The sequence below is a fragment of the Elephas maximus genome, chromosome 2 (genome assembly GCF_024166365.1).
Source record: "Elephas maximus indicus isolate mEleMax1 chromosome 2, mEleMax1 primary haplotype, whole genome shotgun sequence".
In the NCBI taxonomy this organism is placed as follows: Eukaryota; Metazoa; Chordata; class Mammalia; order Proboscidea; family Elephantidae; genus Elephas; species Elephas maximus.
In genome coordinates this window covers 104,711,068-104,727,187 of record NC_064820.1, presented here as the reverse complement: position 1 = coordinate 104,727,187, position 16,120 = coordinate 104,711,068, and the positions used below count along the sequence as shown (strand labels likewise).

General features: G+C 40.8%; 1 protein-coding gene across 1 annotated transcript in view; it reads left to right on the top strand.

Moving 5' to 3' along the window:
• Positions 1-7,769, top strand: part of LIX1 (limb and CNS expressed 1) — a 54,050-nt gene extending 46,281 nt beyond the window's left edge. Inside the window, exons 5-6 of the mRNA XM_049858137.1 lie at positions 5,037-5,114; positions 7,482-7,769. Of these exons, the coding sequence (XP_049714094.1) occupies positions 5,037-5,114; positions 7,482-7,769 (366 nt within the window). The remainder of the gene's footprint in view (positions 1-5,036; positions 5,115-7,481) is intronic.
• Positions 7,770-16,120: the final 8,351 nt, after the last annotated feature.

Below are 16,120 nucleotides of genomic sequence, written 5' to 3'. Positions count from 1 at the left end.
CTATGAGTCAGAATTGACTCAATGGCAATGGATTTGGGGGTTTTGGGGGCACTTTTCTTTCTTTTTTTTTTTTTTATAACTTACCTCATGCAACTTAAATTTTGTGTCCAGGACAAGCGCCTCACTTGCGTCATCCTAGTCCCAGCCCAACCTATGAGACCAGTTTTTTGTTTTTCTGTCAGTTCAGACAGACTTTCCAGCTTCTAGATCAGCCCACGCAACAAACAACACAGCACAAAAGCCTCAGCAAGGAGTAAAACAGAGACCTTACTGAGCAGACAGCAGTAAGTTCATTTAGAAAGACCGAGTTTCTTCTCCCAGTAAAGAGAGATAGTATAAAAACCAAGCAGTGAGGAATCATGGAGAAAACCAGTTGCCGTTCATTGAGTTGATGCCTACTTGTGGAGGCCCCATGTGTCTCAGAGCAGAACTGTGCTCCCTGGGGTTTTCAATGACTGATTTCTCAGAAGTAGATTGCCAGGCCTTTCTTCTGAGGCACCTCTGAGTGGACTCAAACTTCTAATCTTTCAATTTAGCGGTCAAGCCCATTAACCGTTTGTACTAGACAGGGACTCCTAATTATGGTGAAATGAGAAAGCAATTCCTTACAGAAGTCTGCAGTAACTTGAGGATTTCTCATGGAATCGATCAGAGGCAAGGAAGGATTTCCTGGGGCTGAGTTGAGAGTTCACACAGATTTGGGAAGATTTGAAGATAGCGATTTTGATCTTCTGAGGGGAAATAAAGAAACAGGACAGGAAGTAAGTGAAAATATTTAAATATACTTTACATAATAATGGGGAGATTAATATTTCTCCAGAGGAGAACAAGAACTTGATCAAGAAATAGTGTAAGAAGGTGGAAAGAAAGCTAGCTTCCCTTGGAAGCTTTAGAAGCAAGAGCAACACTGAGGAAGCTGCCCAAAACGACTTAAGTAATGATGGAACAGAAGTTTAGGCAAGCCAGAGCAGAGGAGGAGGCTGACACGCCCCTAGGGTGAAAACAGTTGAGGTTTCTCTGGGGAGGCTTTTGAGAGATGTAAGGTGTTGAGAGGTATGAGAAAGGTTTCTGGTTCTATTCTCAGCAGAACTGTGGATTCCAAAGTCTCAGGAGTCCCTGGGTAGCACAAACAGTTAAGCTTTTAGGTAGATTTGAATCCACCCAGAGGGGCCCTGGAAGATAGGCCTCGTGGTCTGCTTCTGGAAGGTCGCAGCCTTGAAAACGCTATGAAGTAGTTCTACTCTGTACACATGGGGTCACCATGAGTCAGAATTTACTTGAGAGGAAACAACAGAGTCTTAGGGGCATTGCTGGATAGTATGACAAAAGTTTATCCAGAGGGTGGGAGGAGTTTGTGTGTGGATAAGAATGATAGCTGGTAGGAGGACATTGGTGAAGAAATGATAAGGCAACCCTTATCAGTGGATGGAATTAAGGGGATCCAGGAGTGGGAACTGCTTAGAGAGCTCTGTTATTTCTCAGACTGGGCTGCATGGACTCGAGAGCCAAAGCCAAGAGGGTTAGTGAAAGCCACAGAATAAATCCAGTATATCTTCCTGGGTTGTCAATTTTACATGAAGATTTTGGGAAAATCAGGAGGAGTGGGGGTAATATTTAAAAAAAAAATGAATATATCAAAGAATAAAAAAAATAGAATACACAATTCAAATGGGTTCTTAACATAAAACATGAAATGGAAAGAAATACCTTATTTGCAAACATCTGCCCTCCCCTAACACCTTAGAAACTGTTTCCATCAATACATCAAGAGCCTTCCTACTCATTTTTATGACTGCACAAGTATTGAGTGAGGTAGATTTTGTAGGAGGCCCCGGATAGCACAAATGGTTAAACACTTGACTACTAACCAAAAGGTTGGTAGTTTGAACCCACTCAGAGGTGTCTCAGAAGAAAAGCCTAGCGACCTGCTTCCAAAAGCTCACAGCCTTGAAAACCCTACGGAGCTCAGTTCTACTCTGCACACATAGGATCGGCATGACTTGGGATCGATTCCCGAACAGAAGGGGACAGCAGAGCAAATCTACCTTCCTGGGCCACTAGGGTTACTTTGGGGGAAAAAACTGAGAGGCACAGCAGTGGGAGCAACATTTGGTTTATTGAACAAACCTCTGACACTTTCCCAAGTCATTATGTTGATGTGGCAGAGTGAAAATCTGTACAGGGGTAGGAAGAAGTGGAGAAAACAGGGCATGGGACCCTAGGAGGAAGGTGGGTCTCCATTTGCGACAGATGGAGAAGTCAGCTGCTATTCATATCGTATTTTAATTAATGGAAACAAGTGGTTTTGCTTTTACTGAGGTCTCTGTGAGCTCTCAGGGTGCTTAATATGCTGTGGAACATAGAAGAAGTGCAAAGCTGGATTTCAGACTGAAAAGAAGGAAAACGTTACCTTCTAATGCCAGTTTTAGACATGCTAATATGTAGTGTAATTTGCTTTTCTGTAATCTTGTAGGTTGAAAATTTACCAAATAATGTTAAGATGTTCGAAATCAAAGAACGATTACGTGTCTCATGATTTTCATAATAAAATCTTTTTCCTGAGCCATCAGTGGTAAGGACAGTTAATAAAATAAAAGTTAGGTTTTTGGAATGTACGGTAGGAAATTTATCTAAAAGTTAAGTTTTCATAACTGGAAAGTTAATTAATTGTATGAAATTATTTTCTAATACAGGAAGTTCCCAGGTTACAAACATCCAACTTATGTATGAAGCCACCAACTAACAGATTCTTGTCAAGCAGACTAGCGAATTGAAGTCAGCCAGATGCAGGGTTGGAAGAACAGAAAGTTTTATTCGCAGTTTGCAAACTGGGAGGCAGGGAGGGTCTTGTGACTTAAGGCTGCCAGCTCCCTGAACCAAGGCAGATTTGCTCCTTTAGGGAGTGACATACATATGCATGAACAATGAGGGGAGGATCTTCAGTCTTGTGATGCGTGCACAGTCTGCATAATTTTAGTGAATGAGTTTTTGTGCAGGCTCTAAAAATACTGAGCACAGCCCTAAAAAAAATGGCGGTGGCTTGCTACTTCCACCCCAGGAAGGTCATATATTGAGTAGATCCAGAGTCAGTGTGCCTGGGTCTGGGCCTCCTGCCAGAAGAACCCTGGGGATTTGACCAATCATGGTGAAGTGCTGTAAAAGTTATAACAAAAATGTAGCAAAAGTAGACTTTTCTGAAAAACAACTATTATGGAATGGTTAGTTACCCTTAATAACCCTTTCATGACTGCCTGCTTCATGTACAACCTGTAGTTATGAACCAACCCCAAGGCTATAATATAAAACCTATTGTATTAAAAATTCAAGGTATATACAATGGTTCGTAATAACAAATGGCCACAACTTTGCAACTCGCATCAAAACATTGTTATTTTTATTATTGTATTATTATGTTAAAGATGTATTAGTGTATCTGCAAGTGTTTCTTTAATGTTATTTATGCATAGAAGGGTACACTGTATACTTTAAGTATACTAAGACAAGCATTTGACTAACTGATGGTAGATATGAACCATTCCTAGCTCTCCCAATTTTCTTACAAATTCGACTTAAAGACAGAATTGAGAACAGAACTGTTTCATAATGAGTGCCTGTAATTATATGGTTGTGGTCTGTGCTATTAATCCACAATAGAGGTCTCTATGATTAAAAAAAAAAAGATAACTCCATAAATAAAATACAGATAACGTCAATGGAAAGCTGCTAGCTCTAATCACATTAGGGAAATACAAATCTTCAGCACGTTTATATACTTTATTGTGCCCTTGATAGCAGATGAGGAAAGGATGGTGCCCACAGAAAGCCTTAATGCTGTGCTCACAGATTGCCAGTGAATGTGGCAACTATGGGTGGGTTTTAATTTCAATACAAACCTTATTGTCCACATTGTAAAGTGTTTTCTTGACTGACTTCATAAACGTGGAGTATTTTGCAGTTTCTGTAGGTTGTCTATCATCCCAAACCCGTGCCCTCGAGTCATTTCTGACTCATAGCGACCCTATAGGACGGAGTAGAACTGCCCCATAGAGTGTCCAAGGAGCGCCTGGTGGATTCGAACTGCCAACCCTTTGGTTAGCAGCCATAGCACTTAACCACTACGCCATTTTTTGTAAGGTGTTTTCTTGACTGACTTCATAAACATGGGAGTATTTTGCGGTTTCTGTAGGTTGTCTATCATATATATCTCTATAGTGGGGCTTTTAAATTTTGAAATATTTCTATTTTTTGCTTCAATACATAGTATAGTTACTTGATATGGAACTCAAAAGGTGCAAAAGAATGTCACTGACTCTCTCCCTCCCACTCCTGCCCCTAGACATTCCTTTCCCCTCCTCAGAGGCAAGAAATGTTCTGAGATTCCTTTGTATCTTGCCAGGACTACTGTACGCATGTACAAGCCTAGGATATGTATGTATATGTATATAGGGTGGGATTTTCTAGTCTTTTTTACTAAATAGTAGTAGCATGCCATACACACTGTTGTGCACCTAACATTTTTTTTTTTCATATTGATACACGTTAGAGATTGCTTATATCAGAACCTAGAGAGCATTCTCATCCTTTCTTTATAACTACAAAGTATTCAGTAGTGTGGATGTGTCATAATTTAGTTAGCCATTCACCTAAAAAGCAGCTTTTAAGATGTTCCCAGTCTCAGACAATTTCAAAAAAATCGATGTAATGAGAACAACCTTGTCTGTACATTATGTCTCACATGTGCTGGTATAGGTAAAGTCTAACTTCTTGGAAGTAGAATTGTTAGAGTATATATATTTTTAATGTTGAAAGAGATCTGTTAATTATTTAGTCATTATGTTGTGCAAGTATGGATACAGCAGGGGAGAATGTTCCAGAAGCCTGGGGACTCTGGTCTTTGAAGAGTCCTGGAATGTTCTGACAATATTGTGTATTCTATTTCCCTAAGAGATTTCAGAATCAGTTACTCAACTTTCCCTGAGAGACTTTCCTTCACATTTCTGCTTTTGAGACCAATGACAAGTATTTGGGTTTTGTAGGAGCTGATGACCATTTTTCAACTCTTGCACTGGAACGGAAGCCTAAAAGCCCTTCGTGAAACAAAGTGTTCCCGACAGGTGAGATTTCCAACCCAGACAAGGTTTGTGTCTCTTGGGGCTTGTCGTTCTCTTTGGGGAGCTCCTATATTTGCATTTTTCTCCATTTAAATTTGGTATCTTACTTTTCGAGTCAGAGTAGAGGGCACCATGAAAAAATATATACAACAATCTGGGTGAGTCAGGGACTGGCAGGACACACACAATAAGGAGAATCTTGACTGGGCATAGGACTGATTCAGACACCAGTACTGACGCCAGAATGGAGGGATTTTAAGACAGACATAATTTCTGAATCAAATGCCGAATCTACTCTACGTACCCGCCCTGACTATTACATAGAATTCAAAGCTGTGCCCTCTTACATCTTCAAGCAGAAAGAAACCTGAGAATGCCTAGCTTCTGAAGCCGCCTCACTGAAGAGAGGTAAAGTTAGTTGTAGGGATCCTCACCAAAAGACCCCAAGGGCCAACAGAAGTTATCATAAAGGTGAACAAGCTGGCAATCAGCCCAATGTTTTGGTCTGTAAATGCCTTCTTTATTTTTAGGAGACAGGGTTGTAGTGTTTCTTTGTTGCCTGTGAGAAGCATCCTTCTGCCTGTTTTGGATGGCAAAGACAAAATCCCGTCCTGTATATTTGACGGTTTTCACCTACTATCCTCAAAAATGTATTCTTCCTTTTCCCGCCGTTAGAATTTGAAAGACAGTAGTTTATTTTTGAGAATTTCCTAACAGGCATCTGTCTGAGGAACAGAGCCCGTACTAGTCGGCAGGATGAGGGTGGATGTGAGTGTCTTCCAGGCACTGCAGCCCCAGGAGTTTTTACTTGTTCTTTGCTTAGAAAGTCTGGCTTTCAAAATGTCAAAGATGGAAAAGAAATGAGCAGCCGACAATGGCTTTGGCTTTTTTTTTTTTTTTCCTTTTCCTTTGATTTTATAAAAGGCCTTTGAAATATGCCGGGTGGGTTATAAACACTTTTCCATGATTGTTTTTAATTTGTTAAGGTCATAAATAAATACCATATGTCCTTGAAAATAAAAATAAGCAATGCATCCACTCCGCACGATCTTCTTAAAGCGTATGCATCAAACCTATATAGGATGTTAGCAATGTCTTTGCATTTGTTTCACATGAGAATTGTCAAGTGGTGACTCATTTTTTTAATTATTTGCAAACATCAGAGAAAATTGTACCATGAGGGTGCCACTATTATATCAATAATGATAGTGTCTATATTCCATAATATATTTTTAAAGTTCGTTCTATATTTACTGTGAGCCATTTGGACTGTGTGAGCTAACAACATAGCAGTTAGTAAGCTGGCACTACTAGTTTCTAAGTCTTCTCTTGAGGTACCCTTGACTTAAAGCTTCCCACTAATTAGGCTTCTGCAGTGGGTGTAACCAAAACCAATTCTGCCCACGTCCCTCGGTGTAGCTGTTTTCCTCTCTCTATCTTGCCAGGAGATAATGCTGGGCAGAACAGTTCAATGACGACATGAGGTAATATTCACACTAGTTGTTACAGTAATGTATTTCCAAAGGAAATTTGTATTTTCCAGCAAGACGAGAGCTTTGTTTTGCAAACATTATGGAGTCATTCTTGGTGCTTATATTTTGAATCAACTTGTACTGGCTTACCCCATCATCTAGTTTTAAGAAGTACGGCTTTAGTTTGTAAACATCGAAGTCCCTGGGTGGTGCAAACAGTTAATGCGCTCAGCTCCTAACCGAAAGGCTGGAGGTTCGAGGCTACCTAGTGGTGCCTCTGAGAAGAAGGCCTAGTGATCTATTTCTGAAAATCAGCCATTAAAAACTTCATGGAGCACAGTTGTACTCTGACATACATTGTGTCACTGTGAATCGGAATCAACTTGACAGGCAATTGGTTTTATTGGTTTGTAAACATCAGTGAGACTCCTTCTTGTTAGGTGCTGTCAAGTTGGTTCCAATTCATAGTGACCCTATGTACAACTGACTGAAACACTGCCTGGTCCTGCACCATCCTCACAATCATTGTTATGCTTAAGTCCATTGTTCAGCCACTGTGTCAGTCCATCTTGTCGAGGGCCTTCCTCTTTTATGCTGACCTACTTTACCAAGCATGATGTCCTTCTCCAGGGAGTGATCCCTCCTGAAAACATATCCAAAGTATGTGAGATATAGTCTCACCATTCTTGCTTCTAAGGAGCATTCCGCTTGTACTTCTTCCAAGACAAATTTGTTCATTCTTTTGGCAGTCCATGGTATATTCAATATTAGACATGGTTGTTGGTAAAACCCCAATGAATGGGTGGGTGGAGGCAAAGAAAGAAAGCATGGAAGGCCATGAGCACGGTGCCTTTGTTGTTCTCTACTTACACTCTGGACTTTGTCTCTTTACTCCCAGGAAGTCATCTCCTACTATTCCCAGTATTCCCTAGATGAAAAGATGCGCAGCCACATGGCGCTGGACTGGATCATGAAGGAGCGGGAGTCACCAGGAATCCTCTCTCAAGAGCTACGAATGGCTCTGAGAGAGTTGGAGGAAGCCAGGAAGGCAGGACAAGAACTACGGTTTTACAAAGAAAAGAAAGAAATCCTGAGCTTAGCCCTAACACAGATCTACAATGACCCTGACACGTCCTCACCTAGTGATGACCAGCTGAGCCTCACAGCCCTGTGTGGCTATCACTAGCAAGGCTTAGCAAGGTACCCGGGTGCCCCAAGGATGGCAGAGGCCGGACTGTAACGTTAGGAAGCTCATGGAAGGAGGTCATCTGAGGCTTTAGCACCCATAACTACTACCTAAAGGCTGTACTAATCCTCCCCACACATTCCATTCACAGAATCTTAGGGTCTCTTATACAAGGTCATCTAGCCAACATCCCACCTGATGTGATTTTTCCACCACGCTCTCCGTAGTTCACTCTCAATAGTTCCACCTCAAACTGAAAGGATGGAGACAGGATTATGTGAAAAATATTTGCCAGACTTGGCTCTAACCTAAAAAAAAAAAAATTTTTTTTTTTTTTTTAAAGCCTGGTTGAAATGTGCCTTGCTAGATTATACATGTTGTTTCAAAGAATGGACCGGAGCAGCATCCCCCGAAAAGAACAGCAGCCAGGACTGAGGAAAGAAGCATGATAGCAATTTTAACAATACTGGGATTAAATAAATATAGATTGTTTTTAAAAACATACAAGGGTCAATGTCTCTTCCTAAACTTTGTAAGCTAAGTGATAGCTTATGTTCTACTAGGTATTATCCAAAACTACAGTGGGGATTTTATCTGGATATTGAGTAATCAGAAATCTTGAAGTGGTAATAGTATGAGAACACTAAAACACTTAAATACCATGAATTAATATATATTTTTTTTAATTCACACTTTTCTGTAATGGGGATAAATGTCACCTCACTCTTATTCCTCGAGAAGAATCAATACCCAATTTTTACGAGTCCTGCAATCAATCATGTTCATTTTAATTTGTATATAGATCATTGGAACTGATTTGTTTTCATTTTTGCCCCTACAGACACATATCTATAACTGAAAAACTGCAGGGGTTTTTAAAGCTTAAGACATTTTGAAAAATCGTTAGCATGTAACAAACAGTGCTTGCATTTGAATAGTTTCTCAGGAGCTAGAGAAGGAATCTTTAGCTATCTTTGTTGTTGTTCAAGACAATAACCAACAGATCAAATGTAGTGTCATTATTAAGTTTAGATTTCTGTAATCTTTAAAGAAGGGATAATATTTCCACCTCCATTTGAAAATGGCTTAGGTTAATCAACTGATTAGGAAATCAACAATAAACACAAAACTAAATTTTAGTTAATTCCTGGTCACTCAGTTTTAAAAATGGCAGCAATATCAATTTTAAATGTTCATAGGTATTTCTACATCTATAGCACAAAAAGGATTATTCTGAAATTAGTCCAACAATTCAAATTAAAGAAAACATTTTTCTTAATTTTAAATAAAAATTAAAGTTGCCATTTTTTGTTGTTTATAGAAATGCGAACTAACTCTCCTAAAAGCCAAAGCCATTATATAAAAATATATTTTAGCCTCATATCTAAATATGTACAGAGGTAACTCACTCCTTACATCCTCATAAAAACTACTATATAACGTTGTTGTCACGTGCCATTGAGCCAACTTTTGACTCATAGCAACCTATGTGACAGAAGAGAACTGCCCCATATGGTTTTCTAGGCTGTAATCTTTACAGGAGCAGATCATCAAGTCTTTCTCCCGTTGAGCCACTGGGTGGGTTCAAACCACCAACCTTTCAGTTAGCAGGGAAGCTATTAACCTTTGTGCCATTACTATAGAGTCGTTATGAGTCGGAATCAACTCGATGCACTGGGTTTGGGTTTTTTTGGGTTACTATTTTTTTTTTTTTATATATTATAGATCATGTATTTTATAATTAGCCTTGGTGATTAAAAAAATTAACTTCACACTATTACATTTTTCACAGGGAAAAATTTAGCTACGTATCTACCCAACTCAAATAGCTTCAAAGGGCAATAGTATGTAATTATAAATAAACTTTATTTAAAAACATTATTTAAAAAAAAAATCATGCTCTACCCATTATGAGCCTAAATGTCACCTAGAACTTAATCCCCCTATATTCCCCGAAAGGGATTAGAATTAATTTTTGTAATTTGAATAGATTTTAAAATTAAGGCAACTAAAGCAAATTTTTTATAAAGTTAAGGAGCCCTGGTGGTGCAGTGGTAAAGTACTTGGCTGCTAACGGAAAGGTCAGTGTCATGAACCCACTAGCTGTTCCACAGGAGAAAGATGTGGCATTTGCTTCCATAAAGATTTACAGCCTTGGAAACCCTATGGGGCAGTTCTACTCTGTCCTATAGGGTCGCTATGAGTTGGAATCGATTTGACGGCAGTGGGTTTGGGTTTCGGTTTGGTTTCATAAAGTCAATACTCATTTCATTATTGTGTTGAAAAAGCCAGAGTTTCCCATGTTGAGTGTGATTAAAATTAGGTACATCTCTTTACTGCACTGGCAGCCTTTGACTATGACTACCACAAACTAAAACAAAACAAAACAAAAAAGCCAAACCCACTGCCATCAAGCCGATTCTGTCTCAAAGCGACCCGATAGGACAGAGTAGAATTGCCCCATAAAATTTCCAAGGAGCACCTGGTGGATTCCAACTGCCGACCTCTTGGTTAGTAGCTATAGCACTTAACCACTACACCACAAACTAGTATCATCTAACTAGAAGTAGGAACAGGAATCAGATGGAACAATAGTGATTTACTTGGTGAGCTACATTTAGAAAACTGCACCCACTCCGTAAACTGAAAGAGAGGTTCTCTTTTGGCCACTACCAATTTTCCCAGTCTGGTCAAAACAACCCCACACTTCCTGGAATGGTATGGAAGCCACAGCAAAAGAAACAAAAGTCAGAATTGTTACCATTGTGGGTCTCCTTAATTCTCATTTAATAGCAAATCGATTTTGACTAAGACATAATGGCCTTCAGAACATTACGCAAATATCTATAATCTTGACCTTGGGAAGAGTGGGGTTGAAGGGTGAAAACGGTTATTTTTCTTCCTTTTTTGTATCTTTTTCTCAATTACACACTGTGTTAAAGTGGTCTTAGGTAGACAATTCTCTGAATATTTGGGACATTGGGCTCTACCCTTCTTGCCTATAAACCCTTTAAGAATTTGATAAAAACTATGGATTTCTTCTCAGAAAAACAGACCTTCGGTGTCTTGAATAGACATTCAAAATTACACAATTTCATAGAATATGAGGACCCCCCCCCAAAGTCTACCTATGGGTTACCCTAGGACGCCCCCCTCCCCGAGTCTACCTATAGGTGGACCCAAGGTTGAGAACTCTTAATTTAGACTCCACAGCCAGGAGTCAACTTAACTCAGGTGTAGCCTATGTATCCTATTCCTAAGACAAATCGCATCATCCTTAGACACAGAATTGCACTGTATTATGACAATAGTTTAACTTTCACAAAACCTAAACACAACATGTTACTATGAGAAAAAAAAAAGCTTAAAACAAACTAGTCACTAAACGTGTGAACATACAGATATAATAAAGCCTGTTCATCTACTGTTCAAAATTCAATTGTCCATTTGTTCAAAAGCTATAGCCTACTCATATTTTTGCTGTTAAACCCATCCACCTACTTCTAGAAAATGAAATGAATCAAACCATAGCTATTGCTGAAGCTCAGTACTTGTATCAAATGTGAATCTGATTATCTAGGCCTCGGGAGAAAAGAGAAAAAAGCATCAAGGTTTAACACTTTCCTGTTTCTTTAGGGAAAGCTTTTGAAGACTGAAGTATTCTTGTAATTGATTTTATCTCTAGCTGAGATGCTGTAGATAATTCTGAATTTTATACTGCCATGCCTTTCTTGCCATTGACTGAGGATATTTTCATTATCCTTGACTGTATTCATAGGTAAACATATTTAAGATATCATCTCCTATATTGTTGATGTTTTTATTTGCTCTGCCTTGCAGAATGCAAATGTCAGAATTTCTTCTATAGTGCCCATCATGTTAAAGGGCTAACTTAAGATTGTTTTCAGGCAAGGCTACAGGAAAACCAAAAGCTTTTCCCTACCATAGTGGTTCTAAACTTTGGCCACACATTTGAAGCACCTGGGGAGCTTTTAAAAATTCCAAATAGCAAGACAGCATCCAGACCAATTAAATCGGACTCTTCGGAATGGGGCCCAGTCATTAGTAGTTTTTTAAAGCTCCCTAGGTAGTTCCAGTGTGGAGCAAGTTTGAGAACCCCAGGTTCACCTAGGAAGTATTGGCTAAGACACCCATGGCCTAACAAATGGGAGCTATTCTCCACTTGGTCTTGGCCTCAAACTCAAATGTCAGCTCTTTTGATCTAGGTAGGACCAAATACTTTCACTTGGGCAAGAGGTTCTCTTGGAGCCCAGACCAAAGCAGGTAAAACACAAACACATACACACCCCTCATGAGCAAGAGAGCCAGAGTCTGCCCCAGGGTCCAGGACTGTCTTTCTGAAATACAGTACATGAACGATCTGTACCAGAATTACCTGAAGTACTTGGTTAAAAATGCAAGCTCCCAGGCCACACCTAGACCTGCTGACCAAAGCTGGAAAGGGTTTGGGAATATGGGTGCTGTGAGGAGGTAATCCTTTAGACAAGCCAGGTGACCATGGTTTTCTTCATTCCTCCACCTGCTGACTTTTTTAGGCCTCAGAACAAACCACCCCCACCACCCCCTCACCAAGGCCTGATGCTTGTTAGCAGGGTTAAAAAGATACAACTCTGGACTGACGACTTCTCCCCTCAAGAAGTCAGGGGGGAATGATACAGTAGAATGTTTGGTAGCAGGGTTAAGAAGATACAATTTGTCACATAGGCTGGGGAGAGGAAGTTTTTTTGTCTCCTCAGCTATGGTGCAAGTAGGGCACACATTGTATTAAGCTTACAGTCCACCTACCTGGGCCTACCTGGCCAGGGGGAGACAAGTAGAATGTAGACTACTACTATGTCCTTCAGCCACTATGCCAGGTGGAGGCCAGGTGTGGAAGAGTTTCACTGGAACAGTTTCCAGAAGCCAGGGGGGATGGCCTGCCATGTAACTGTCCCATTTAAGCCTCTCACCCACAATGCAACATGGGTTGTGTGTGGAAGTCGTTATCTCTGCCTGGACAGCATTTGAGCCAGGGGACTGCTCATCTGTTATATACTGTCCGCTTCTTGTAAGTAACAAAAGCTACTTTTCATGTGTTAAAGTGTGTTCAGACTCTGATGGGCAGGGTGTGATGTTTATGGAGCAATCCATATTAGCTATTAGTTCTCTTTTTCTAATGGCCTCCTGGTTACCAAGAAATGGTTTACAACCTGACAGTAAATTGCAGATTTGCCATGTTGCGCCTCGGGTTTGGTGCAGCAGAAAGGATTTGACCATGCTGTCTCTCAGATGCTTTATCATTTCATTAGGTGTTTCTAATTGCACTTCAATATGAGATCTCCTGGCCTAAAGCTAAGGAGCCCAGGTGGTGCAGTGGTTAAAGCGCTCGGCTGCTAACCTTAAAGGTCAGTGGATCGAACCCACCAGCCACTCTGCAGGAGAAAGGTGTAAAGATATGGCAGTCTGCTTCCATAGAGATTTACAGCCTTGGAAACCCTATGGGGCAGTTCTACTCTGTCCTATAGCATCATTATGAGTCAGAATAGACTTGATGGCAGTGGGTTTGGTGGGTTGGTTTGGCCTAAAGCTACCCCACACATTCTTTACTGGGCAGTACAGCCCAGGCCCTCTCCATCCTAACCAACCAAAAAAAAAACCCAACCTATTGCCATTGAGGCATTCCAACTCGGAGCGACCATATAGGACAGAGTAGAACTGAAGCCACCTCCAAGGTGTCCTCTCACTCTGCCACAGTTGCCCTCTGGCAGCCCACCAAGCTGCTGTTTGTAACTGCGGCTTGGCCCAACCATGCTGCGTGGGCCCCAAAGGCGGTTTGAATTTGGCGCCAAAATCCCGGGCATGCACAAACCAGGATCTCAGCATACACGCGGGACCTGAGGAACTGTGGCCCAGAACTTGAACCCTGACCTGAACGTCACAGGAGAAGAAGATGTTCTCCCGCACACAGCTGCACCGGAGAGGCCATTTGCAAAACAATAGTTCCCTTCCTTTGCAAATGACTCAGCACCTGATCTCCAAATATGGACATCAGAGGGAAGGGGTGTTGGATTTTGGGCACCAATCCCACCCCCTGGGGACTGGAGGGCATAAAAGCTCCAAGCTCCCCTGGAGCTGGAAGCACGTGGCCTTTGGCTGCTAGGTCCCACATTGCTCCTTGTTTGTGCAAACAATAAATTTCTACTTTCTGTTTACCTTGCAGCTGGTGGTGTGGCATCGGTCTTATTTCAATAGGCTACTAGGACAAGACAAGAAACCTCTGGTTTCAGAACTGCCCCATGGTGTTTCCAAGGAGCGACTGGTGGATTTGAATTGCCGACCTTTTCGTTAGCAACTACCTCTTAACTGCTACACCACCGGGGCTCCATCCTAAGGTTGGACCAAAAAAGCTGACATGAAAAGGATCCATGACAATGGGACAGAAATGCTGTTGAGAAAACTAGATTTAGAACTGGCGACAGGGTTAACATTTACCCCCATTCCCTGCTTGTCCCACCCCAGTGTAAAGTCTTACATAGGTCAGGGTCATTCCAAACTTTGAAATAATTTTTTTTATGTGTTAACCATCCTGTCCTGTCTTGCCTACATAGAAATTCCTGTGGTCTCATGTTTCACATGAGGAATGGCTAAAGAGGGAAAACAGAATTCTATTAAAAAAAAAAAAGAATTCATAACCTTAAATAACTGTTATCTTCTTCAATATTAGTCACCATGGGAAATTAATAACATGCTCTGACAATGCTCAAGAGAGCTGTGACAATGTTCACGAGAGCCGTCTTTGACGAAGACATTCTTGTCACAAACTCCTTCAGAATGATATCCCTGTTGATGTGAGCAATGGAAGAAGAGCAGACTCTTGTAGGCAGAAAACATAGAAAGTACATCCTGAACTTGCATTTTCATCTCAGCATCTCAAGTATTAAGTCTAATACTTAGCATGTACTCAGTGAAGGTTTCTCAAGTAGAAATTTGTCATGAACGCCTTGGTGCCTTACTCCTCATCTGATGAGCTCATTCATTCACACAACCTGGCTCTGCTCTACTAGAGTTATCAGGACTCACTTGGTTACAAAATAGAAGCCCTACTCAAAAACGGCATTTACTGGCTCATGACGTGAACAAGTCCCAAGTTAGTTTTTGTTCCAAGTACATCTGAATACAGGGGCACAAATCAGCACTTGATCTCTCTCATTAGGTAAATAAATATATGTGTGTGTGTGTGTCATCTCTCCTTTCTTTTGTGTTGGCTCCATTTTTAGGCAGGCTTTTTTTTTCCACTTGTAGCAGCAAGACGGCAGCCAGAAGCCTCATGCTTATATTATAGCAGAATGAGAAACATTCTTCCCAACAGTCAACCCCAAGTTCCAGAATGCGGTGCCTTAGTGTTGCCTTAGTCATGTGTTATCCCTGAATCAATCGCTGTGGTCAGGTCCGAGTCACCTAGCTGCCCCTCTGGAACTAGTGGTCGAGCCAACCCACCTAAACAACTCAACCTAGTCAGGGAGGAGTAGTCGCCCAAGGGAAATATGGGTTCAGTTATCAAAATATGACCATTTCCCAAGACTTTTTTAAAACTCTTGAGGGCCTTCAGAGATAGAATGAACAATAGAAGAAATGCAGTCTCTCCAACCAGAAGTGAGCAAAAAGGATTCTGGGTACACAGAAACAACAGATGTCCCCTATGAATGCATACTGCCATTTCCAAAAACTAAACTCTTCTTCAAAGAACTTGATTTGTCACCATTAAGTGTGTTCAAAAGAACATTCTCCCCAGAAGGGAAATCCAAAGTGCTTCCAGACCAATCACATCACTGGAAAAGGCACACAGGTTTCCCGAGGACTCGCCTGAAGGGAACAGCATTCATTTGTATGTAAGAGTTCTGTTCTGTGGAGAAACCTGATCACTCACAATACTCTGCAGTCACACTTCATTTATCCTCAGGGCCGATGAATTGTTGCTATGCGAGTGAGTCAGGAAATGTCCTCTGGTCTATTTCTGGTAGGCCCTGGATTTCATTATCAGTGGCTGCTAATGCTCCCTAATAGAAAAGAAAACAGTTGATTCCAAAAATTGAAAACAGTTGTGGCAAAACCGGACATTTCAATAGCCTGGATAATTTATTTATTTCTTCTTGTTATTGAGCGATTTGCAAATGTTAAATATGGCTCCACTCTAATCCATGAGGCATGATTCAGATGGTTGTGAAATGATTTTTGGAAACAAATAATTTATTCTGAGGCAACCTTCAGAATATCTCCCAGATATTTCCATGTTTCCATGTACCGATTTGTGAGATGATACCTGGAAGTAAGTTGGCGGTATTTGGTATCAG